Source organism: Ochotona curzoniae, unplaced genomic scaffold (genome assembly GCF_017591425.1).
Source record: "Ochotona curzoniae isolate NIBS_2020 unplaced genomic scaffold, NIBS_Ocur_1.0 contig_3819, whole genome shotgun sequence".
NCBI lineage: Eukaryota > Metazoa > Chordata > Mammalia > Lagomorpha > Ochotonidae > Ochotona > Ochotona curzoniae.
The window spans coordinates 8,189,351-8,215,024 of record NW_024466004.1 but is presented as its reverse complement, the minus strand read 5'-3'; the positions used below and the strand labels follow the sequence as shown (position 1 = coordinate 8,215,024).

Sequence of the window (25,674 nt, the reverse complement as noted above, 5' to 3'; positions counted from 1 at the left end):
AGGCCATTGTGGCCTGCAGGCCAGCTGACTGTTAGAGTGATCATCACGAACGGGGCTGACCGCAGGCTTTGGCAGCCAGGGCAGCTGGTGTTAGTGCTGGTCCAAGGCTCTGCCAGTGGGAGCACACCGACCCAGAGGGGCCTCCCTCCAGCCTGCTCTCTCTGACCTGGCCTACACACCAAACACTCTGCTCCCAGTCAAGGAAACAGAAGAGGCCGGACTTGGCATGAGGACTAACTTGTTATCACTCCAGAGAGCAACGCTCCTGGCAACCCGGCCTAAGACAGGACAGTGAAAGAAGACGCTGCTTAGACCCACAGCAACTCAGTGCTCCCTGGCTGCCGGGAGACATGCTGTGGAAGACCCCGCATTCACCTTCCAGCTCTGGCTATAGACTTGTCTTCTGGGGCAGTCCAGACCCACCCATTTCTTTCCAACGTGAACACCCCAAGGGCTGGTCTGAGTTCTGGCTGACCCTTTGTGACACTCTCGAGCCCTTGTCACAACAGGCTGCTTCCTGCTCTGGCTGCTGACCACATGCAGCAACGGTCACCAGGCGCAGGAAGCTGGCCCTGTTCCTCCTGGCTGTGTCATCTGCTCAGAGGTGACCAAGGGGCAGAAGGTCACGGTTCTCTGACATCACCCTATCAGTGACTCTAACAGGCATTACTTATGATGGAAGCCAACACCCACAGCTCTTGTCCTCATTTTTTATTTTTTTAAAAGATTTATTTTTATTGGAAAGGCAAGTCAGATTTATGGAGAGAAGGAGAAACAGAGAGCAAGCTCTTCTATCTGCTGGCTTACTCCCCAAATGATTGCAATGACAGAGCTGAGTTGATTCAAAACCAGGAGCCAAGAGCATCTTCTGGGTTTCCTATGTGGATGTAGTGGTCCAAGATCTGATCTGTGTAACCCTCTTCCCAGAGGGCCTAGGCCCAAGGGTCAGGCGCCCAGGCACTGCCTGCTGTCTCCCCAGCTCGGTGTGCACCACAAGGAAGCAGTAGCGTCCTGTCCCTGCCCCATGGAGGTGGACCACTCCAGCTCTCCTACACGGGGGCCCCCACGGGGGCAAGTCACTGAACCTCCTAGGCCTCAGTTTCTCCAGCCACAGAAACGGTGACAATAACCCTCATGTCATAGGACTTGTGAGATCATGAAATAACACAGGCCAGGGACAGCACCATGGGAAAGCAGGTGAGACGCCAGCATCCAGTACCAGAGTGCTGATTCAAGCCCTGCTTATTCCCACGTTGGATCCAGTTCCCGCTAAGCACCCATCAAAGCAGCACAAGGCAGATCAAGTGCCACCCTGGTAGGAGACCGGGATGGAGTTCTTGGCTCCTTGCTCTGGCCTGGCCCAGCCCTGACTGTTACAGCAATCTGGGGAGTGAGCCAGTGGATGGAATTTCTTTCTCTCTCTTTGATATAAAGTACTCACCGTAAGGCCTGGTACCTAAGGGGGCCTCCCTGAATACAACTGCCCCTGCTCCTGGCCCACCCTGGGACCTTCCTCTTCTCCAACCCTCATCCTCACCTTCTGCTTGGTGCTGAGGGGCTGGGACTTCAGCTTTTCATCTTTGCTCTTGGAAATCCTCAGAAATTGCTTGAGGTCTCCCTGTGAGAAAAAGCCAGGCAGGCATGGGGGTCAGGTCAGAGCGTGGCCACCAATTCCTGGGCGTCAGCCCCAGCAGGTGCTTGCAGAAGGCAGGTCAGAGAGCCCAGTTTCTTCTCAGCCCCATAGAGGAAACACACAGAACAATGTCCCTGTGGCAGCCCAGCCACAGCCCACCACCCCAGGGCCCCTGCCAGCCACGTACCAGATCCACGTACTCCAGCACCATGTAGTGGGGCTCAGCCTCCCGGCACAGCCCCAACAGCCGCACCACGTTAGCATGGTTCAGCTTCCCAAACATCTCGAATTCCCTGCGGAAGTCCAGCTGCTGCTGCTCGTCCTTGCTCTGCAGGCTCTTCACCAATACCAGGGTCTCGGCCACGCCCTCCTCTAGGCCCTGCGCCTTGGCCAGGAACACCTCCCCGAACTCACTCTTGCCTGCGGACACAGACTGGGTCGGCCGGCTGCCTTCGCTCAGGACCCAGCAGCCCAGCAGCCCCTGGTGCCCCACAACTTGCTGCCTGGGACCCTGTCACTACCCAAGCTTTCAAAGGCTAAGATGGGGGGGTGGGGACAAACACATCTTAATAGTTCTTAACAACCTTAAGGGTTCTTAGTCAAACTAGGAGGAACATTGGCAATAAATCCTTCATTTGCCACATTTTCCTAGAACAAAGCTGACATCAAGTGTGTCATCCCACTGGCTTCGTGGGGGCCACTGGGGCCATCAGACAGGGTCCCCTTCCACATCCAACACCCTAGGTTTCAGGGGTGCCCAGAACCCCAGCTTCCAGCCCCAGCTGGTGGGGGCCCCTGGACAACACACCAAGGGTGGTGATAGGCTGCAGGCTGGCCCGGGGAAAATGCATCTTGTCACTCATGCTGTGGCGCTTGCTGGCGGCTGCTGGGCCCGAGCCCAAGCTGCTGAGGGCCACTTCCTCCTGGATCTCGGCCGAGGGCTGCCCGTTCTGCAGAGGCCCACCTAGAAAGCAGGGGCATGGGGAGAGTGTCAGATGCAGCCAGTTACTGCTTCTGAAATGGGACACCCCTTGAGCCCCTCAACCCCCAGCCACACCTACACAGAGTGTGTGCCTTCTAGTGGTATATGAGGGGCAATGCACTCACAGGGCACAAAGGGGAGATGAGGAGGAGGGAGAGTTTCCAGCTACCTAAGGGGCTGGGGGTGACTCAGCATTGCCCATGGAGCTCTGCTCAGGGGAGGTGAGAAGAGAGAGTGGGAAACCCTCAGACTAAGGCAAGAAGTGCAGCACAAGCACCCAAGCATATAGGATAGGCTCTGAGGTTCGGGACCTGAGGAGGAAGAGGGGGCAGGGAAACAAAGCAGCTGGTCCAAGAGGCTCCAAGGAGGAAGGCTGCTCCAGAGGGGCGGGGCCGCCTGCCAGGCATTGCCCGTGGCTCTCCCTGCTGTGGCCGCAGGAGGGCGCTCGGTACCCACAGCCTGCGCTTGCGGGCCTCACCGTTGAGACACTCCATCTCCGGTTCCTCGCCCTCGGGCTGCTTCTGCAGTCTCTTGGCCTTGCAGCGCTTCTTGCAGTAGAACATGAGGCCCAGCACAGCGATGATGTAGGCTACGGCGGCTCCCACAGACAACCCGATGGTCTGAATCATCTTGTAGGGTGGAGGGCTGCCCAGGCCCTCCTCCTCCAGCACCGGCTTGTCTGGGAGACCATACAGGACAGGGATGGAGGTGTCCGGACGAGGTCTGCCCCACCACACAGCTCCTCTCCCTCCTCCACTACCCACTTCGTATCTCGGGGCAGGGATGGGGAGGAGGTGTCACGACAATAGAGGCCAAACTGAGGGTCCTATCCCTCAGGGTGCAGAGAGGAGATCCCTCCCAGGGCCCAGTCAGCAGGAGAGGGACCAGCCCAGGGCCTCTCACTCAGCACATCCTCCCCTCCCTGGGTCTGCAGGCCAGAGGAGCCTTGTCCTGCAGCATCCTGCCCTGATGTCCCCTCCCCCAGGGACGCTGTGTGTGTGTGATTGTCACAGGAAACCTAGGAGGGAACATTTGAGAAAGAGAAGTCCCCAACCACCACACACATACACCCTCAAGTTGTGGGGTGCTCACTAATAACCAGCCCAGCCAGAGGAAGGAACCTAAGATGGCTGGGGTGCGATGGGGGTCAGCAGGGAGGAGAGGACAGAACGGGATCCCTCCCCCGCTCCTCTACCACAAAAATGGCTTAAGTGCCCTCCGTCCTCAGGGAGGTGGCAGAAAAAAAGCCTGTCCCTCTCATCACCACTCCCTGTGCAGGACCCCTCCCCACCCTACCCACGACGTAGAGGGGGGCCTCTGTGTGCTTGATGTTGCAGCTGTTGCCCGCGATGCAGGTGTAGCGGCCCGAGTCCTCGGGGGCCACATCATGGATGACTAGGGAGCCGTTCTGAAAGATGTGCATCCTGTCCAGAGAGAAGTCACAGTGCTGCCCGCCTGCATCCCCCACCTCCACATCCCCCGACCCAGGGAGCCAGGATGGCAAGAAGGGCAGGCTGGAGCCCCACCTGGGTCCAAGCTTGGTAGGGTCCAGGATGCGGTCTTTGCCTTTCCACTGGATGAGCGGCTTGGGGTCCCCCTGGGCCTCGCACCGCAGCAGGGCCGTGTGGCCTTGGTACACAGTCGTGCGTTCCGGCTCCACCTTGAAGGTGATGAAGACTGGACAGGGCGAGACGAGCGAGAAGCAGTGAGTGGTGAGCAATGGAGCCCGTGGCCGGCGGGTAGGTTTCCTGCCCCAGCCTCAGGGCCTGACCCCTACTCGCACCTGCCACAGTGAGCTGCACGTGAGCACGGATCTGGCCCTGCGGCCCGTTGGAGGCGATGCAAGTATAGTTGCCGGCGTCGTCTCGGGTCACACGGGCAAAGTGCAGGGTCCCTGCATTGTCGGTCACCCACTCGGGGAGGCTGCTCCCATCTGCAGGGACAACAAGGAGAGGTATGGGTGTCACGTTCCACTTCTACCAACCGGCCCCCAGGTTGGCCTGGCTTGCATTGCCTGCCTGTCACTGCACAATGCTGCTCTCTGCTACTATCTCGGTCTTCAGATCCACGTTCCCCAGAAAAGTACCCCCAGATCCAAGCAGAAGCATCCACTTCCCCCTCAGAACCTACAATCCTATATTCTCCCTGTCCCTGTTGGTGGGAAGGGAAAAATGGGTACAGCCCTTAAAAAAAAAAAAAAACAGCATGGCAACTACTGTCAGTGGCTACAAAAATGCCCAGGCTCTTTCATCCATACTTAGTCTATTTCTGGGAATGTTTCCCAAAGAAAATAAACCTAAATCCAAGGAGGAAAAAAAAAAGCCCTCTGGCTTAAAGATGTAATTAGAGCAATAAAAGCAGGAGAATGGTTAATAACCCTCATCTCTAACAGTTAGGAAACATTCTAATACATTACAGCAAATCCAATCACAGGAGTGTTACTTGCAATGATCAAATCCAGTCTCTGAAGCATAACGCGCTATACAGGAAAGAGCCCAATAATGCTGGGTTGGATGGATACAAGCGATCTGAATTGTCTCCTTCTACAGTGAGGGCCTTACTCGTGTACCTTTTAGTAAGTTAAAACCTCTGTACAATACAACTAAAGTCCTGTGTAGAAGAAGAATGCAGAAATGAGGGATGGTGGAGTTAACACAAGGAGTCCATGTGAACTTTGGTGTTGCAAAGGAGAAACTAGACAGGTACTTCAAAGGGTTTGTGGACAATGACATTTAAAAAAAAAACCTATTTTGGTATAAAAAATTCATATTTACATATGTCAAAGATCTTCAAAAAGTCCACGAACAAAAACAAAAAAAACACCAAAAAACCCTGCACGTGAGGGCTGGTGTTATGGTGACCTCATTGAACTGCAGTGCTGGCTTCCCACCCAGGCAGAGATTTGAGCCCCGGCTGCTCCGCTTCCCAGCTACCCCCCTGCTAATGCACCTTGGAAAGCAACGGAACACAGCCCAAGTGCTTGGGCCCAAGTGCTTGAGCTCAGGCTCCCGACTGGCCTGGCCCAGCCCCAGTCATTGCAGCCATTTAGGAAGTGAATCAGAGGATGGAACATTTTCCCTCTCCCTCTCTGTGCAACTCTAAAAAATGTACATGGACTTCAAGGATTTTTTTTTTAATTCTGCTTTTCCACAAACTTTCTGAAGACTCTAATATTTAGAAAAGGGGGGAGAAGGCCTTTCCAGGTCCATCCAGTCCCATGCTGCTCGAGTGGCCAGATGTCCAGCACAGCAATTTGACCCCTGTAGGCTCTGGCTTCCGTCCCACCCTCTTCCCATCTACCAGCTCCACTTTCCTGTCCACATTCACAGTTCCCAGCCTGGCACTCAGGCAAGTGCACAATTCACCCTGCCTGGCCCCACCCACCCTCTACCCCATACCCACGACACCCACCTGCTCGTACCCACTTAATAGTGGGTTTCTCTCGGCCAGTGGCTGAGCAGGGCACTGTGGCCTCCTTGTCAAACTCCATGCACTGCTGTGGCTGGGGCGGCGGCGTGAACTTGAGCTTCTCTGTTTGGGCAGAGGGCGAGCCAGTGAGCAGGTGGAAAGAATAGGTTCCTCCCCACCGGCACCCAGTGGCCACCCCACCCGTGCAGGCTCACCCAGCACTTGGACACGGGCCTGGGCTTCAATGCTGCCAGCTGGGGTGCTGCTCACACAGCGGTACCACGTGCCATCATACACCTCCACGCTGTTGATTCGCAGGGTCCCATTCTTGGACACCTCGAACCGGGAGTCCTGCAGTTCACAAGGGGTAACCACAAGATGTCTCAGAGCCTAAGGCCACTCTGGCTTCTCCCTGGGTGGGGAAGAGGCAAGCCCAGAAGGGAGCAGCTGGGCAGGGAGCCCGATACACCCTCCTTCTCACCTCAGAGATGAGCATCTGGTTCCGATACCAGACCACGGTGGGCTTGGGAGTGGCCTGGGTCAGGCAGTGCAGGTAGCCCGGCTTGCCCTCCTCCAGTTGGCTGTCCTGTGGTTTCTGCAGCCATATGGGCACCGCTAGAAGAAGCAGCAAGACTGAATGACAGGGCCCGCCAGCACCAGAGGACCCAACCCCAATGGAACCTGACACCCCTGAGTTCAGAAACTTCCAGGGACATCAGCCCGGGTGAGAGCCACAGCAGTCAGCCATGCCCAGCGCACCGGCCTGGGTGCCAGCACCTGCCACCTTTGTCGTCACAGTCAACCTGCAGGGAAGGATGCTCAGGCGAGTTCACAGAAGCAGGTGTGAAGTGGTGGGGATATAAAACACTGGCCCTGTGGGACTCCACAGTCCTTGCCCTTCCTACACTCTGCCTAGACTGCTCTCTGCTTTCCTATGTCACCCATACAGATCCCATCCAGCTCACCTCAGTCCTAACCCCTGACCACCCCGCTGAGCTTCAGCCTTGCAAATTCACCTGCCTGCTGGCCATTCCAAGCTCTCCCCTGGCCCAACACCCACTAATGCGCCTGAGAAATCTGCAGAGGATGGCTCAAGTCCTTGGGGCCCCTGCCACCAGGTAAGAGACCTGGAAGAATGTCCTGGCTTTTCAGCTTGGCCTAGCCTCAGTTGTTGCAGCCATCTGAGGAGTGAACCAACAAATTGAAGCTGTCTCTAATTCAGCCTTCCAAATAAATAAATCTTAAAAAAAAAAAAAAAAGACAGTCACATCCCACAACAGAGCAGCTGGGTTCAATTGGCACTCTGGCTCCTAACTCCACTGCTGAGCCTGGGAGGCAGTGATGGCTCCAGGGATTGGGCTCCGGCCCCCCACATGGGACCCCTAGATTACAACTCCAGCTCCTGGACTAACTCATGCTGGTGTAAGCATCTGGAGACGGAAGCAGTCAACGGGAACATTCTATCCCTCTTTCTCTTTCCATCTCTACCTCTCAAACAAGACCCAAGTCCCTCCAACGCAGCAGGTGAGCCACAGATGAGAGGGAGGAGAGTATGTTTGCTTGTCACCCTGTGACAGCCTAGAGGGACGTGGCTTCCCAGCCCCACCCCGAGGTGGCTGGGAGGACAGACCACTCCTCCGGAGCTTTAACAGCCTCACATTCACAAAGCTCTTTCCATATCCAGACATCTCTGCAGACTCAACCACATGGAAGGACATGAGTACTAAGTTAAGTGGAACAGGCAGATTGGGAAACTGTGTGTGTGATCTGTGTGCATCACATACACAGTGCAACGTGTAACTCTTTTCAGCTATCATGAAGGTTTGGAATTAGGTGAAGACATGGAAAAAGTAAGTTCCCAAATATGAGGGCACTTTCCCAGAGTTTGTGGGAAATGGGATTAAATTCATTATTTGGGTACAAAAAAACCCCTAAAATGTTTGAAATCTGTGGTTTGTTCACAATAGTGTTTCCCACGAACATTCAGAAGCCCCTAGTGAACAAGCTGTGCCTGCCTCCGGTGCACTTCCGGCCACCGTGATCCTTCCTCCCGCCCCTTTTCCGGAAGTATCACGTCTATGATCGGGGCCTCCGGAAGAGCAAAAATGCTTCTCAGCCATTTCGATCTTTCTGAACACCACACGCAGAATAAACAGAGGGTTCTTCCTGGCCCCATTTCATAGAGGAAGAGAGAAGTGAGCTCGGACAAGGCAGCTGACTCGGGTCCCTGGTCCCTGCAGGCACCAGCTGCAGAGTGGGACCTGACTCCAGGGCTTATCCCTCTGCAGCTGGGAGCGCCGTTTCCCCAGGGGCCTTTTCCCCTCCAGACCCTGTGCCAGGCTGGCCACCATCTGCACCAGTAGGATGGCCCACAGGACAGAGGCGCCCTCCCACCCTGACCCCGTCCCACTCACTGGCCACGGTGATGTTGATGTCCTGTCGCCGCTGGCCAGCCAGATTGGCCGCGAGGCAGGTGTAGACGCCAGCGTCACCCTCAGCCGTTCTGGTGAACACCAGATCATGGCCATTCTGGTAGACCCTGCCATGGGTGGGCAGCCGCACACCGGCATGCTCCCACCACACACTGGGCTCTGGCAGGCCGTGCGGGGGTGGGCAGGCCACACGCTCCTCACTGCCAGCAGTGAACACGCGAGGCTCAAAGGGCGCCATGTCTTCAATCTCTGTGGGCAGAGAGCGGGAGGGAAGGCGGGGGACCACCATGGGCTCAGGCAGCACAGGGCTCTATTCTGCAAACTCTCCCTGCTTCCTCCCCAGCATTCTCCCTCCCCATATTCCAGCCCCCCACCCTAGAACCAGAGACCCACCTGCCAGGTGCAGCGTGGCCTCCAGGATGACAGGGGGACCCCTCTGGCCTTGGCCCACGCATCGGTAGACCCCTGCGTTGCGAGGCCGGACCTGGGTCAGCAGCAGGGAGCCATTGGCAAACACGGTGGCTCTGCGGAGGTGTGGGGGGCTGCAAAGGGGAAGGGGAAGAGAGTGGTGTTTCCAAGGAGCGGGCTGTGCACCCTCTCCAGTAAGAATGCTGCCCTGTGGAGGCTGCAGAAGGGCAAGGACAGGGCGGCCAAGAGGGACGCAGGCACTTAACACTGGCCTGTGTGAGCATGTGCCAGGATGCATGACTTGCTCCTGTGTGTGTGACAACCAGAGTCATGAGTCTTGTGGTGGGAGGCAGATGGCGGTGTGGCCAGCCACAGCTCCAGGATCTACAGCCCATCGGCCATGTCTTCAGGGTGGGAACCACACTCCCAAGGTGCGGGGAAGGTGTCTGTTGCTCTCCTACAACCTCATAAGGAAATGTGTCCCTGTGAAAGGTCTAGAAGACCCCGGCACCTCAGGGAGGTGTGTGCTTCTTCCAAAAGTTGGGTGTGCACTTGTGTGTGCCTTATCTGTACGTGTGCTACCATGTGCTTGTGTGTGTGTTGTGTGTTCGTGCCTGTGTCCATGTGTACCTGTGTGCACACGGATGAGCATGTATGGGCACACAACTGTGTCTGTATGTGTGATTTATCTTCTCCATCGAGGAACTTGCTATCCAGGCTGTGACCACCCAGGTTCCTGAGGTCCCTCCCTCCCCGGGCCTCCCCTTCCCCTCCCCTGAAGACAGAGGGTATGAAGCGGCACAGCCAGCCTCCCTGTTCACACAGCGCCTTTGTGCAAATTGGAAAAAGATGCCCTTCCCAGAGATGTTTCCCTTTGTTGCCCTTATTTTGAAGCAGTGAAAATACTCTTCTGCCATCTGCTGGACACATGAGCTACTACATGCATGAGTCTATAGCGTCTGGGTGGGAGTGCAGTGCACCACCAGGACCATGTTCTTGGGGGATGTTTACCGACTGCGGTTGGTGATGGGAGTGTCATCCTCAAAGATCCATTGCAGGCTTGGGGCTGGCTGGGCCGCGAACTGGCAATGGAACATGGCCTCGTCGTTCCTTGCCACTACCAGGTCCTGGGGTGCCAGCACCACCCTGGCAAAGCTCTCATCTGGTGAAGGGGGGAACATGAGGTGGAGGTGGGTGGAAGCCTCTGCCAGTCCCACCTCACCCCTTCCATCCCCAGCCCAGGCTCACCTGCAATATTCAAGGTGAAATTCTGGCTGCTGCAGGCCTGGCCAAAGGCATTGTGGGCACAGCAGGAGTAAACGCCATTGTGCTCGGGATTGGCTGGCTTGAGGGTCAGGTGGCGCTCCTTGCTGCTGACCGTATGGTTGCTCTGACCATCCGAGAGGGGAGTGCCATCTCGGAACCACTGGTAGGTGGGCCTGTGGGGTGGGGAGAAGGTTGGTGGCCGAATCTGGAGAGACTGCTCCTAGCTATCTCCCCTGTATCAGGATGCTGTCCCCACCCCCAACCCTTGGCTCCTTACCGAGGGTGCCCATCGATGTGGCAGCGCAGTGTGACCTGGGTCTGGGTCTGGATCTCAACCTCGGAGGCTGGGTGCTTCAGGGTCACGGGACCCCCCTCGATCCCTGCAGCAGAGACCACCTCAGGTACAGTAAGGGGCGGAGCCGGCACAGGGTTGGGGGAGGAGGATGCACAGCAAATCAGCGAACCTTGAAGCTTGACTGAGGGCATTTGGGGGGGGGAGTATCAACAGCCACAGGAGATCTGTAGGAACTAGTCCCAGTGCTCGCCCCAGGGCCCTACAGGATCCAGCCTGACAATCAAGGGCTTCCAAACCAGCAGATAAACAGACCCAAGACTTGAAGAGGGGAAGAAAACAACTTGGCGAAACATGAGACTGCAATTTGCTCCGATCCACCTAAGCAGGGAGAGCTGACAGCCACTGTGTCCTGTCCGCTCCATTCAACTGGAAACGGGAGAAGCTGAGGGCAAAGGAGGGTCCCTAGGGGCTCAGCAGTGGAGGGTGTGATGGGGTCAGGAGGGGCAGGCTCTCACATTTGATGTTGAAGGAGGCGTTGGCACTGCGGGCTTCCTCTCCAGTGACATTATCGCGAGCCACACACTGGAAGGCACCCGAGTCCTGCAGCCGATCCACGGCGGCAAAGCTCAGGCTGCTGCCCTGGGCGGAACGACGCTCTGTGTCCTGGACGGGCACCCCATTGAGCAGCCAGTAGATGTGTACAGGGCCCGGGGCCTCGACCTCACAGCGCAGCAGTGCCCGGCGGCCTTGCAGAGCATCTTGTGAAGATGGTTCCTTGATGAAGACAATGGCTGCCCAGGTGCCTGTGGTGGGGACATGGTGAAGGCAGGGTCAGAAGGGCCTGGGAGGTGCCTCTCCACACAGCAGGCATCCAGCAAGCACAGGTGTGACAGGGCCATGGCAACGCCACCAACGAGAGTTCCAAAAAGACTATTTGATGATGGCACTGAGTGTTGTGTAGGATACAATGCCTCTAGCCCTCATCCCGAGGGGCACAAGGAACACCTCTCCAGGATGGGGCTTCAATCATGGAAATGCCAGAACAAGGCTGTGGGCACCCATGCAGAAGACAGCCTCAGGGTGGCATAGCAACAGGCTAGGGAACATGTAACACAAGCACCCTCCCTACCACCTAGAGTGAGGACCCCAAGAATTTCCAAGGAAGACAATCTGCATACATACACACACACCATCCACCCAAGGGTGGTGATAAAAGATGTAGCCATGGCTCAGGTGCCCTGCCAGCCAGAGTGAGCCAGGGCCTCCTCCTGGGATAAGGGCTGCACTCCCCAGTCACCCGACCTGTGGTCACCGCCATGCCAGGGGCAACCCCACATCAGGGGTTAAGGTCAGCTTTTCTGTGCTAAAGTGACAGGGGACGGAATAGCTCCAGGTTTCCTCCTGCACCCATGCCTGCTCTTGCACCCCTGTGGCTCAGCATTGGCTGAGGTTGGGAATGAGGATGAAGCACTCACAAAGGTGACCCAAAGACCCAGCAACCACAGCATGACAACTGCAGCCAAGTGGGAAACGTGTGGGGGGCAGGGGAGGGGACAAGAAGCCTGTGCTGACGAGCACATGGCCTGGGGAGGCGGAGGGCAGGGCCGGGCAGGTGGGTGGCACAGTTACAGGAGTGGCAGGAGTTAACACACGGGGCTTTGTTCCCAGGCCATCGTGGGCGCCGCCTGGGGCCCTTGGCCTTGAACTGGGAAGAGGCTGCTTTTCCCACCTGGGCCTGCTGCATGAAGACATAGGCTCTGCCCTGGCCAAGGAGGCTGGGCAAGAGCAGGAGGACGGACTAATACGTCTGGCCCCCTCCTTCCCCAATTACTAAGCCACAACGCCTTGGACCAGAAATAGAGAGAAAGAGGTCCTCCAACTGCTTGTTCACTCCTCAAATGGCCGCAACAGCCAGAGCTGAGCTGATCTGGAGCCAGGAGCTTCTTCCGGGTCTCCCACATGGATGCAGAGACCCAAGGACTTGGGCCATCCTCTGCTGCCTTCCCAGGTCATTTGCAGGAAGCTGGTTCAGAAATGGAGCAGCTAAGACTCAAACCGGTGTTCTTATGGGATGCTGACGCCAGAGGCAAAGGTTTAACCTACTACATCATGGCATTGGGCCCTCGGGTCTGTTTCTTGAGGACACTCGATTCAGTTTTCTCATGAAGCCAGCACCAAGGATACCCGTTAGGGGCTGACCCTGTGTGGATCCACACCCAACATCTTCAGAGTCCACACCTTCCAGCACAGAACTGTCAAGGGAATGGGAGTCTGGTGCAGGGTTAAAGTGACACCTGCACTCCCCATGGTAAAGTCCAGTTCAAGTCCTTGGTGATGCTACTTCCCATTCAGCTTCCTGCTAAGGTAGCCCTTGGGAGGTAACAGATGCCAGCCCAAGGCCTTCGGCCCCTGCACCTGAGCAGGAGATCCAGAGGAAGCTCCTGGCTTCGGATTGGCTCACCTCCAGCTGTTGTGGCCACTTGGGGAGTGAATCAATGGAAGAATCTCTCTCTGTCTCTCTCTGAAACTGTCTTTCTTAAAAAAAAAAAAAAAAGTACAAAACAAACAGGAAATTCCTGGCAGTGTCCCAGAGCATCCCTGTCCCACTGAGGCACTGCTGGCTCTCAGAGTGGTATAATGCCACAACCATGCAGTTTACATATCTGCCCACCTGGCTGTGCATACAACGCCCCAGGGCCCAGGATAATCCAAACACACTCATTCATTGCCAAGGGTGTGCTGGCACCTCACACAACCCCACACCCAGGCCCACAGCCGTGAAGGGACCTGTTGCCGATCAAATCAAAGGCAGAATCAAGGATTCAAAGAAGCCACCAACTCCAGGACCCACGCTCTTCCCAGTCCCACCCCAGGACTCAGACACAACCCTGCAAGTATGTGACACCGGGGAGTCACATTCCCCTTTGCCAGGCGCAGGCGCGGAAGCAGACACACCTCTGGGCAGGCAATGCCAGGCACACAAAGGCACCTGGGGAAGGCTGAATGAACCGCAGTAACCCCCCAGCCAGAGTGAGACAAGACCAGTGCCTGGCAACGCTCCCGGCGCAGCTCATGTGATGACACGCACCAACGGACCCGGGCTGAGGCTGCGGGGGACAGAAGGGGGGTGTGTGTGCTCTGCACGTGGGACCCTGGATATGTCCAATCCAGGATACTGGATTCAAGCCAAAGAGAGAATGCCTCTCCTCCCCACCCCTACTCATCCCCACCTTCACTGTGAGCCCCCAGGAGTCTCAGCCATGAACAGGAGTTATTAAGGGTTTAGAATCAACACAGGTCAGGCACGATTCCTGCCCTTGGCATGCTCCACCTTGCACAGGTACCACAGTGTGCCTGCCTCAGTTTCCTGGCCCCATCCCGGGATGGCAGGGACATTGGGAGGAGTGTTGTGGACAGCACTCCCCCACAGACGGGGCGGGGCAGAGGAAGATTTGTAACAGATTCTTGAGCTCCAGGGCTCCACTCCTGCAAACACAGAGAAGCCCCCGCCTGCCCAAAACCCAGGACTATGAAAAAGGGGAGGGGATCTGCAAGGGACAAAGGATCATTGGGTGGTGGGTGGGATGGAGGGAAAGGGGTCGGGGGCTGCAGGACCTGCAGACCACCTGCCCCTGAAACCCGAGCTGGGGGAAGGGAGGGAGGGGGCCCCAGCTCAGTTGCAGCTACCCCCAGCACAAACTCCAGCACCGCCCCCCTCCTAGCATGGGGGCTGTGCTGCTTCATAGCTGTGGTGAAAGACACTGCATTCCCAGACTGCCTCTCAGAGCCCCTCATGCCCCCGCGGACAGGGCCTGGGGCACATCAAAGCCAGCCCCGCAGGGGCCTCTGTCCTGACGTCAGCCCACAGCAGGCCCTGGTTAGTGCTTGGCTGGGGCTGGCTTTAGATGTTTCAAAAGCCAGAGGGGGTAGCCACGAAGTCTCCTCTAAGGCTGCAGCCCTGGCTCCGAGTACCTTGGCCGAGAGACTGTGCCCTCATGAGCCTGGCCCAGTGCTGTGGCACACACACAGCTCAGATGCCATCCTGTCAGGATGCACAGTGAGGAACCGCAGCACAGCTGGCAGGAGCTGTTGTCAGCTGGGGCTGTCACACAGGAGGGGAGTCAGACAAGAAGTCCCGGTGCACGGAGGAGTCCCTGTGGCCATACCAGACTCCAGAAAGGAAGACTGACACTTGAGGGGCTCCTGATGGACACTGCTGATCTCATGAAACACAGGGCAGCGATGACAGAAGAGGGGGAGGGTTTCTGGGGACTCAGGCGATGCCTGCAGGGAAGGCATGCTACTATGGGGCTTCCCAAAGCCATTTACCCTCTCTGACCGTGCCACCATGCCATGCGTCACCCCTCCCATATACACATAACCCTCTGCATCCCATCCCCACATCTGCATCCAGGAGGCTGTGAAACTGGGACCCCAGCCCTACCTGCCAGGTGGGGTGAGCACAAAATGCATACATGGACATAAAGCCTGAACCTGCACACAGTGGATCTAGTTTCCCAAGTAGCCCCCTGGCAACAAGTGGGCAGGATTATCTTCCCATACCAGGACAAGCCCAGCATAGCTGGAGCCACAGAAACCTAGTGGGGACATTTTCCAAGCCACTTTCCTGGTGCCCTAATAGCCGTCTACATCGAGACACTCTGCCTGCGCCTCCAGCAGTGGCCCTCCAGAAAGGGTTGTGTGGGTAGCAGCCTGGCTCCCATGCCCTGCCAGCATCTGATCTGGTACCCACCGTCCTCACCCTCTTGGCCACAAATCCAGCCAGTCATGTGTGCACCTATGTGCGCACATACACACACTCACATAGAGGTGCAAGCAGCTGCTGTGGATGGCAGACGGCAGCAGGAAGCTACCCCTATGCAGTCCAGCTCTAAGCTAGCCAATGATTTCTATCTCAGGTGCTGGCCCTTCAGTCTGCGGAAAATACCCCCAGTACCTGGACAGGCCTGGGAACTGGCCAGACCCAATAGGCTGATCCAATTTCCCTCTTACCCCTCTTATTAAAGAAGGTCCCATTTTGGGTACAGGTGCCTCTGGACTAGGTTGAGGCACCAGCGCCCTGGCAAGGGAGGAACTGGAGGCTGGCAGTCCATGGGTCCTCCAGAAAGGGCTTGGACATTCTGTACAGAAGTGTGCGCTGTGTGTGTGTGTGTGTGTGTGTGTGTAAAGGGCTTGGGCATTCTGCACAGCAGTGTGGTGTGTGTGTGTGTGCACGCGCATAAAGAGCTTGGGCATTCTGCACAGCAGTGTGCGGTGTGTGTGTGTGTAAAGGGCTTGGGCATTCTGCACAGCAGTGTGGTGAGTGTGTGTGTGTGTAAAGAGCTTGGGCATTCTGCACAGCAGTGTGCGGTGTGTGTGTGTGTAAAGGGCTTGGGCGTTCTGCGCAGCAGTGTGTGGTATATGTGTGTGTGTGTTTGTGTGTGTATGTGTAAAGGGCTTGGGCGTTCTGCACAGCAGTGTGCGGTCACGTTTGTGTATCCCTTCCTCAGGCTGTATTCTCCCTAAGACAGAACTTTCCAAGGACTCCATCCCAGGGCTTCAGGTTTGCGGGGTGGCAGGGGAAGACCTGTCACCGTCCCGTGCCATGTCCAGGAGTACAGTACCACGAAAAGCATCCTAGCTCCAAGAGAAGCGCAGGTGTAGGTAATCCAGGTAAGCTGGCAGCCCCCTGAGCTCCCCAGCTCCTAGGAGAGAGATAGTAAAGGCTACCAAGCCAGAGAGGTCCCCAGGTCTTCCCCCAGCACCAAGGAGACAGAGCCTACATGGAATGAGCCACCCCCACAGCCCAGGGCCTACAGACACTTGCAGTTTCTAAGGGACAAAGCTCAGTGACTACACGAATAAGGCATCTGGATGAAACCTCCCAGTTCACCCAGGCCAGCAGAAACTCAAAACACCAAGGGCCACCTACAAACTGGGGCTCTACCACCACCCACATCCCAGACGGATGATAATGAGCAAAGCTAAGCATGCCAGGGTCCAGGATTGCTGAAGATGAACCAGAGCTGAAAAGTCCCAGATAAAACTGTCCTACACCCTCGCCTTCCCAGGGTTCAGGGACAACAGCACAGTCCCGTGTGGGGCAGGAAGGAATAGAACCTGAGGTCCTACTGAACTGTACTGCCTGGGGAATTTAGCCATCAGAGAGAAATATGAGATCACCAGGGATTGGGGAGAGGCAAAGGGAGCAGGCCAGCACCTAGGGTTAAAGCCATAACTCTGACCCCTGCCTGCCCCAGGCTAGGAGGCCCTGGACAGGGAGGGTCAGCAGCAGGGCAAGGCACCTCACACCATGTGGCATCCAGAACTGGCAAGTGGAGACGAGGTACAGGCGGTCGCTGGCCTCCCACTGGAGCTGGGAGACTCCAACCTGTGCCTCTCACCCTCAGTCACTCCTCACCCTCGCAGGCAATGGCAATATGAGAAACCCAGCTGGGCAAGGGGGAACCTGGGTTCTGGTCCTCAGGACCACTGGCAAGTGGCAGGTGCTGGCCAGAGGTTTTTGCTGGCTGTTAAAATCAGAGAAACTGAAGCCTATAATTGAACCATCCCCAGGACTCAACACTTGGTCAGCAGCAGTGAATCTCGGGGCAGTTACATATCTCAAATGCCCACTCCCCAGGCCTCCTGCCCAGCCTTGTGCTATAGCAAGTTAAGCCACCGCCCGTGACATGGATATCTCACTTGAGCACTGGTTCGAGACCCAGCACTTCACTTGCCACCTAGCTTTCTGCTATTGCAGCTGGGAAAGCAATGGAAGATGACCCATGTGCTCAGGGCTCCTGCCACTCACATAGGAGATCTGGATGGAGTTCTAGGCCCCTAGCTGGCTTCCAAGCCCCAGCTGAACCTCACTGCCTGTGACCCCACCACCACCCCTGTCCCAGAGACTCCATCCTCTGCTTTGATCCCTGCATCACAGGCACAAGCTGCACCCAGGTGACACTTCAGGGCAGCAAACACCTCCCTGAGCACGTGCTAGGGGCATGGCAGACATGAGAGTGTCCATCTGACCTGAAGTCTTGCCAGCTTAACTCTGCTCTCCTGGGCTTCTGTTTTTCTCATCTGTAGGCAGGCAGCCTGGTAACCAGGGTTAGAGATTCTGTCTCTACCTACAGACCCCTCTGAGACTCAAAGCACAGGTTAGCAGCAGACACACGGAAGTCTAAAAGAAAAAGACAAAAGTTCTAGGGCAAGATGGGTCCTCGTGGAAATGTCCTTTTACAATGAAGATCCCCTTCATGTCTGGAGATGCAGCCTCTCTCTGCCAGGAGAAACAGACGGCAAGAGAGACGCAATAGTCAGGGGCCTGCCTGCGAGACGAGGTTGTGTGGGAGCTGATGAAATGAGGCTGGTGTTCAAACCTCAGGTTCAGCCACAGAAAGACCTCAGTGGTACTCAAGCCAGTGACCCAGAGGGGACAAAGAGCTGAATCCCTCAGACCTGGGCCAGAATTGTGAAGTTTTTACTCTTTAATTAAAGACAAACAAACAAATAAACAAACAGTAATTCAGCAGCCCCTCATGGTGACTCAAGGTGACAGGGATCTGCTGCAGGCTCCGCAACCGCTCAGCAGAGGGGCGCGGAGTGTGGCACTCCCAGTCACCCAGGCTGAAGACCTGGCCCCCAGCTCTGGCCTGGGCCCTGTCCTGGCTACTGTAGATTTATGGTGGAATGAGCCAGCCAATGGGAGCTCACTTTGTTTCTCAAATAAAAACAGATAAACTAACACTTAGCCCTGCTGTGTGCCAAGGGATAGCCACCTGGGATAATTTAACTTCAAGGAAGCAAACTTCCAAATGCATTTCCTCAGCTGTGTCTCAAGTCACATCTCACGGGAGCCATGAGGGAGTGGTCATCGTACTGAAAACCACACAGAATAGTTCTGAAATGACTGCAGTGCGCTTCATTGCCCTTGCTGCCCGATGCCCTGACATTTTGGCTGTGTCCTGTGCACGTGAGACTGCGATGTCCCCTCAGCTGTGAACTCAATTTCCGTGATCTTAGTTACGTAGAGCCAACCACAGGCTGAAAGTGTGACACAGAAAATTCCGGGAACAAACAACACACCGGTTTCAGATTGCACGTTCTGAGTGGCGTAATGAAATCCTGAAAATTAAAAAAAAAAAAAAAAAAAAAAAAGGAAAGAAAGAAATCCCACGATGCAAATCATCTTGGTCCAGCGTGGCCATATGGTACACGCCCTACCCTCCTGTTCATCACAGAGCAGCAGGTTTGGTTGGTCCTGGTAACTAATTTCACTTACTAATGGCTCCACACTGCTCAACAGCAATGATACTAAAGATTACGATAGTTCAGAGAGAAGCTGGGAGCTGCTTCCACTCAGTAAAAAGGAAAAGGAAAGCAACATGTTCTTAGGGGCCTAACACAACAGCTCATCTACCTAATCCTCCACCTCCAAGCACAAGGATCCCATATGGGTGCTCCTTCGTGTCCTGGTTGTTCCACTTTCCATCCAGCTCCCTGCTTGTTGCCTAGGAAAGCAGCAGAGGAAGGCTCAAAGCATTGGGAAGCTGGATCCATGTGGGAGACGCAGATGAAGCTCCTGGCTCCTGGCTTCAGATCAGCTCAGCTCCAGCTGTTGTAGCCATTTGGAGAGTGAACCAGCAGATGGAAGATCCTTTTCTCATTCTCTCTATCCTCAGTAAATCTGTCTTTCCAACAAAAATAAATAAATCTTTTTTTAAAACCTGCCTTTCCAATAAAAATAATAAATAAACAAATAAATAATGTCTTCAGATGGAGAGAAAGCAAACTGACTTTTATCACAGTATACTGTTGTAGCTGCTAGTTCAGTATCAGCTGCTGCCACTCATTGCTGAGTGTGAGTTAACAGCCAAACTTGGTCACAGGTGTGTCACAAGCACAGCGCACTCCCCTCAGCTTCACTACGATGGTTTCAGATCTCTGTCAAGGTCTGGGGACCCATACTCGGCAGAGAAGCAGTAAACCACGGAGGTCAGTCTTGGGGCACAGTGATCTGAGCCACCGCTTCTGCCACCAGCATTGCACAGCGGGACACCTGTTCAGGTCCCAACCGTTGCTTCCTGCTAACTGTACCTGGGAACGCAGCAAATGACGGTCCCAACACTCACATTCGGAGACCCAGCTCAAGCTCTGGGCCTGGATCAGCTCTAGCTATTGTGGCCAGCTTGGGAGTGAATCAGCAGATGGAACATATCTCCCCCTCTTTTTCTCTCAGTAATGCTTTCAAACAAATAAATAAATCACACACACATATGAATATAGACACATGCATGATTTTTTTGGTAGTCTTACAACTTTTTTTAGTTCTCATCCACATTGACTTAGCTTAGGTGCATAGATAACCAAAGTATAGAACTTGCTTGGTGAATCTTCTTCCCCCTTATGTTTTCTGGACACTCTCATGCAGATGTGGTATGGGGAAGTTCCTTTGCCCCAGACAGCTTTGTTGAGCCTGGTAACCAGGCGCACATCTGGAGTCCCCACTTCTTTCATGGCAAACTTCCGGATCTCTGAGCATTGGAGCACGCTTCTTGAAGCCCACTCCTTGAATGTGCTTGTGAATATTGATGGTGTACTCCCGCGTCACCCCTCATTGACGGCAGAATGGCCCTTCTCGCCACCCTTCGTAACGTATGGCCCAAGCTGGAAAGGAAGAGCATGCGGGATCGTGGGAGAGAAAGCAGGGGCTGCCAGAGCAACTTCCGGGTTGCCTGGAGGCAAGAGGAGGAGCAAGGGTGAATTTACGAGACTTTTAAGAAACTATCATATTTCTAGGTCAAAGGGAATACAGGGAATACAGAGTCAAAGGTATTGTTGGACACAGCAGGGATGTGGCAAGGCGGGCCTGGCTCTGCTGGCTTTTCAGCCTGCACGCCTGCCAAGATGTGCGGGCTGTTTTCATCACTGGTAGACTGCACATCCCTCTCCTCATGTGTGCTCTTGTAGAACCCACTGGCTGCTTCACAGGAGGGTATTTTTAACTTGCAGATGTGGTCTTGCACTGTTGTCTCTCCCGGCTCCACACTTCTCTCCATTTTAGCACTGTGCTTGCCTGTATCCTTAGCCTGCAACCTACCGCTGTTCTTCCCAACAGATGAATGCCCTGCTGACTTGGCAGGGTGGACAGCAGGCAATTCCCTTCTAAGTAAGTGGCTGGATGGAGCTGTTCACAGTTGAAAACTTAGTCTCCAAGTTTGCAGCTTTCTCTCTGTGTGCCCCAGGTACAATGCTCCCCTCACACTGTCTGGAATCTTCAGTCTGGTGCCACCACACACACACACACACACACACACACACACACACTCTCCCACACACTGACACACTCAAACACATACGTATAAACTCTCACATGCATACACTAACACACTCTCACCTACACAAACACACCTACATACTCACACTTACACACAGCTACACCCACATCCATACACATTCATGTCTACCACTCTCACACAGACTCAAATACTCTTACATACATGCTCAGAACCACCTATGCAAATTGCTCAACCCTACACTCCCAATTCACAGCCATACATTCTTAAATACACACTTACACCCATGTACATACTCACGTGTGTGTGTGTATGTATACATATACACCAGCTTTGCCTGCTCTTCTACCCTCCTGCCGCCCACCCAAGCCCCCCAGGTCGGGGCTGGCCCCAGGCTGAGAGGCAGGAGGCTGGGAGACAGAGCCTGCCTCCCGTGTTTATATTTAGAAGCACTGTGCAAACCACTTCCCGGAGCGTCCGGAGTGGGGAATGTGAGGAAATCTCTCCGCTATGCCGTAATGTGGAAAACACAAGCCACTCCACAGGCGCCATCTGCCCCACACCCGGAGGACACGCGGCCATGCAAACACGTGCACAGGAAGCCTGGGCCACCACCACTGCCACCATCTCTTCGGGGCCTCTCCCTGCCACACAGCAGAGCTGCCACCTGTCCAACTGACAGCTGTGGCTGCAAACCAAACCTTCTCCCCGGGGAGGGGCTCTCAGCAGGGACCGCACAGTCCGGGTTCAACCTGCAACAGGATGAAAACCCAGACAGAAGGAGGACCAAGACGGAGGGTCACTGGCTTGAGGGAGCAAGAGGGCATTCCTGTACCTCCCAGCTCTAGGATAGGGGAGGCTGGGGAGGGGTGGGGGAGAGGTGCCATCAGAAGCTCCCCTCAGATTGCACTGCCTGCCAACTGTGATGGTGCACAGAACAGGAGGGGAAGGTGTCATGTGGCTGGTCGTTCACAGCCCAGGACTGTGTGGCCTGCCTGGGCATTGGGGAGCAAGGGTCTGGGGAAGGTACCAATAGGCCAATGACACAATCAGTGCTCCCCAGGCACTTCCTGGATTCCTTTGACAGACTTCATTGGGCAGCTTGAAATCCACACTTTCTAATGAGACAATGCCTCGCTCAACTGTGTTCATAGCGATTTGCTCAGGAAAGCAACCACAGAAGAGTCATGCTTTTCCAAAGTCAGCTCTTTAGGAAAAGCTTTCTGGCTAAAGATAGCAAGATAAGTATTTCCATCGCCAAATTTGTAACAACAGACAGAAAAAAAAAAAAACCTCAAACTAATGAATCAGGGTCAGAAACGGCTCCTTGGCAGTTGTTTCTGCAAGTAGCTTATGGCTCGTGCTCAGATGCCACGAGCTGAGGGGCTAATCTACCTTGGTGGCAAACATGATAAAACATAAGGCATGCACACCGCATGCACACACACACACAGAGCAAGCCTCTAGGAGTGGCTGATGCAATCCTGGGGTTGAATAGCCAAAAAAAGAGAGAGACTCAAGATGACTTCCTGGTCCATCTGCGGGTCTCCAGGGAGGTACCGAAGCTGGAGTCCACCCTGGCGTGTCGAACACAGACCTGCAGCAGTCACACAGACAGAACAGCAGAGGCAACACGGTGCCCAAGAAAGAGGACACAAGGACACTGGAAGAGATGGAGTGGGGCCCAGATCCTGACATGGGGAGGGGGTGAGAGATCAGCAGACAGAGGGCACCTGTCAGAACACACACACGTACACACACACAGAGCTCCCCAGGCCTGTGGAGGGGGCTGCAGTCCCACATCGATGGCCCTGGGAGGCCCAACCTGTGGCTGCCCACCCTGCCTCCAAATCCACAGATTCCAGCCTCAGTGCCTCGCCACAGGCCACAGGGCTGCCCAGGGTCAGGGTAAGATGTGACAAGTTCCAGTTTGACTGTGTGTAGGAGGGGCGGGGGGGAGGGGAGAGCAGGAGGAAGAAGGGTGGGCCCGTGATACGCTCTGGCTCCAAAGCATTTAAACAGAAAGCCCTCAAATTAGAGGATCGTGGTAAATAATTCACCAGGAAGGGTACAGTACCTTCCCTGGCTTCATCCATTATTCATCCAGAGCAATGTGCCATACTGCTATGCTTCCTGTCATCTAAAAGTAGCCCAAGCCATTAAGCCAGGAGGAAGCCAGTGAGTGCTAACACCACCTCACCTCCGCAGAGGCCCTGGTCCCGCCAGCAGGCTGCTTTGGGAGGTCAGCCAGCTTCCTGGATGCGGCTCTCGTCTTCCAGGAAGAGCCAGGCCCAGGCACAGACAGCGAGAGCCCATAGGGATGCCCACCCCGAAGCCGCGGCAGCCAACACTAGGACGTGGCTGTGTTCAGAAAAACCCCAGTTCAAACCGTCCTCTGCGTTTCCCAGACCCCCACAGGCCCAGACCCTCAACAAGGGAGAAGGAAACCACTTGCTGCCTCCCACTGAAGAAGGCAGCAATATTTCACAAGGATCAAAGGCTCCGGCCCCAGCCACCACGCTGAGTGCCAGTAACCCAAGGCAGAAAGACCTATATTCCAGACTCACTCGAGCTTCATCCTGCTCTTCAGCCAGGCTGGCAGGGGCAGGCATGTGGACACAGGTTAGCAGGGCTAAGCCACCACTTGGGAGGACTGTTGCCCACTCTGGAGTGCCTGATTTGAGTCCCAGCACTTCTGATCCTGATGATGTACCTGCTGATGTACTCTGGAGGCAGCAGAGGAAGGCCAAACGCTTGGGTTCTTGCCATTCACATGGGAGGCCCAGTATGAGTTTCCAGCTCCTAGTCTCAGCCTGGTCCAACACTGGATGTCACAGTTGTTTAAAGTGAACCAGCAGATGGAAGATCTCTCTCTCCCTGTCTCTCTGTCCTCAACTTTGCTCCTCAAATCAATAAATAAATTTTAATCTAGGGCCCGGCGCAATGGCCTAGCTGCTAAAGTCCTCACCTTGAATGCACCAAGATCCCACACAGGTACCAGTTCTAGTCCCAGCAGCTCCACTTCCCTTCCAGCTCCCTGCTTGTGGCCTGGGAAAGCAGTCGAGGATGGCCCAAAGCCTTGGGACCCTACACCCGCATGGGAGACCTGGAGGAAGTTCCTGGCTCCTGGCTTCAGATCAGCACAGTACTGACTGTTGTGGTCACTTAGGGAGTGAAACAGGGGATGGAAGACCTTCCTCTCTGTCTCTCCTCCTCTCTGTATATCTGACTTTGCAATAAAAATAATAAATAAATCTTTAAAAAAAGAAAAAAATCTTAATCTAAACAATAAAACACACATACATCCCCCCATGGGGCCAGCCTGGTGGTGAAGCGGGCTAATCCTCCACCTGTGGTTCTGGCATCCCACCTGTCAGTTCAAGTCCTGGCTGCTCCACTTCCTATTCAGCTCCCTGCTAATGGCCTGGAAAAGCAATAGAGGGTGGCCTAAGACCCTGGGTCCTTGTACCTACGTGGGAGAGCCAGAAGAAGCTCCAGGTTCCTGGCTTCTGGCTTTGGGTTGGTTCATTTCTGGCTATTACAGCCATCTGGGGAGTGAACAAATAGTTGGAAGATCTCTCACTCTAATTGTAACTCAGCCTTTCAAATAAAAATAAATAGATCTTAAAGAGAGAAAAATAGAGAGTGTACAACACACTATTAAGGCATGGCATGTGATACATAGAATCAAAGGTTCAGACCAGACTCAAATGTACCCAAATTCCACCTTCTTCCTCACCAACAGTATAAGCATGGGCAAGCCATTTACCCCTTGGCACCTTGGCTTTTGTTATCAATGAAATGGTGCTGGTGACAGGACAAGCTCATGGGCCTGGGATGAAAAGAAAATTTCAGAGGTTAACACTGGGAACCATGACTGGCACAGAAAATGGGCTATAGTGAATTTGGGCTCTGTGCCCTTACTGTCATGACTTTGTTTAGGATCTTTCCCTTACAGAAGTGTATTCTTAGTACACAGAAGAGAGAGAAGGCAAGATGGATAGAGAGAGAGCTTCCATCCATTGGTTCACTCCACCCCCTGCCTCCTAAAGAACTACAATGGCTGGAGCTGGGCTGGTTGAAAGTCAGGAGCTTCTTCCAGGTCTCCCCCTCTAGGTGCAGGGGCCCAAGGGCTTGAATCATCCTCCGCTGCCTTCCTAGCCATATTAGTGAAGAGATGGATTAGATGTGGAGCAGCTGGGACTCTAACCACCACCCATAGGGCATGCTGGTACCACAGGGCTCTAGAGTTCCAAGAGTTGAAGCTCTAGGAGTAGCTGTTGAGTGTCCTAGGGCCTCCGGGAAATGCCCCTCTTTGCCACGTTGCCCAGAGGTACAGATTAGCAGGTGCCCAGTCTCCTCCCAGATGCACTCTCAAAAGGCACCTGAACTACAGCAAGCCTGTCTGGGCAAAAACAGATCCGGACTGTCCAGGCAGGAGTCTGGGCAGAGGGCCGGGCAACGCCCATGAGAAAGCCACAGCGCCTCCCTTCGGCACCTGCAAGAGAGGGCTGGCATGCTTCGCTCCGGGGAAGGAAAATGCTGACACAGAGAACAGGAGGTGCAAACAGATCCCCACAGCAAATGACACCTTGGGAGAATCACCTTCAGTAAATGACAGATGAGGGGTTGTTGGCCTTGACAAGAACCGCAGATTAACCAGAAGACCGCTGAATATTCAAACAGAAAGCTGGCTAAAAGCAGGGATCTCAAAACAAGTGCAAGAAAACATGCCCATGCACTGGTCAGCCACCACATATATCAAAACCAGCTATTCCGTCCAGCAAACAAAGGCCAAGATTCTAAAAATCCTCAACGCTTAAAACAGTCCTCTTCCTTTGCTGCTGTGTAAATGACGATTTTCTTCTGAAACCAGGTCTCATAATATTGCTCCAGTACCCTAAAAACTCCATGCCCTGTGGTGCAGCGAGCAAGTTATTGCTTATAAT

The 25,674-nt window shown here is 54.7% G+C and overlaps 1 protein-coding gene across 1 annotated transcript in view; it reads right to left on the bottom strand.

Moving 5' to 3' along the window:
* The window catches only part of PTK7 (protein tyrosine kinase 7 (inactive)), a 55,989-nt gene that overhangs the window by 4,440 nt on the left and 25,875 nt on the right, over positions 1 to 25,674 (bottom strand). Inside the window, exons 2-17 of the mRNA XM_040983415.1 lie at positions 10,940 to 11,227; positions 10,407 to 10,509; positions 10,112 to 10,302; positions 9,875 to 10,025; positions 8,849 to 8,997; positions 8,438 to 8,704; positions 6,505 to 6,638; positions 6,239 to 6,374; positions 6,027 to 6,146; positions 4,399 to 4,548; positions 4,142 to 4,292; positions 3,912 to 4,039; positions 3,094 to 3,294; positions 2,442 to 2,597; positions 1,821 to 2,053; positions 1,538 to 1,618 (exon numbers count right to left, since the gene is read on the bottom strand). Of these exons, the coding sequence (XP_040839349.1) occupies positions 1,538 to 1,618; positions 1,821 to 2,053; positions 2,442 to 2,597; positions 3,094 to 3,294; positions 3,912 to 4,039; positions 4,142 to 4,292; positions 4,399 to 4,548; positions 6,027 to 6,146; positions 6,239 to 6,374; positions 6,505 to 6,638; positions 8,438 to 8,704; positions 8,849 to 8,997; positions 9,875 to 10,025; positions 10,112 to 10,302; positions 10,407 to 10,509; positions 10,940 to 11,227 (2,639 nt within the window). The remainder of the gene's footprint in view (positions 1 to 1,537; positions 1,619 to 1,820; positions 2,054 to 2,441; positions 2,598 to 3,093; positions 3,295 to 3,911; positions 4,040 to 4,141; positions 4,293 to 4,398; positions 4,549 to 6,026; positions 6,147 to 6,238; positions 6,375 to 6,504; positions 6,639 to 8,437; positions 8,705 to 8,848; positions 8,998 to 9,874; positions 10,026 to 10,111; positions 10,303 to 10,406; positions 10,510 to 10,939; positions 11,228 to 25,674) is intronic.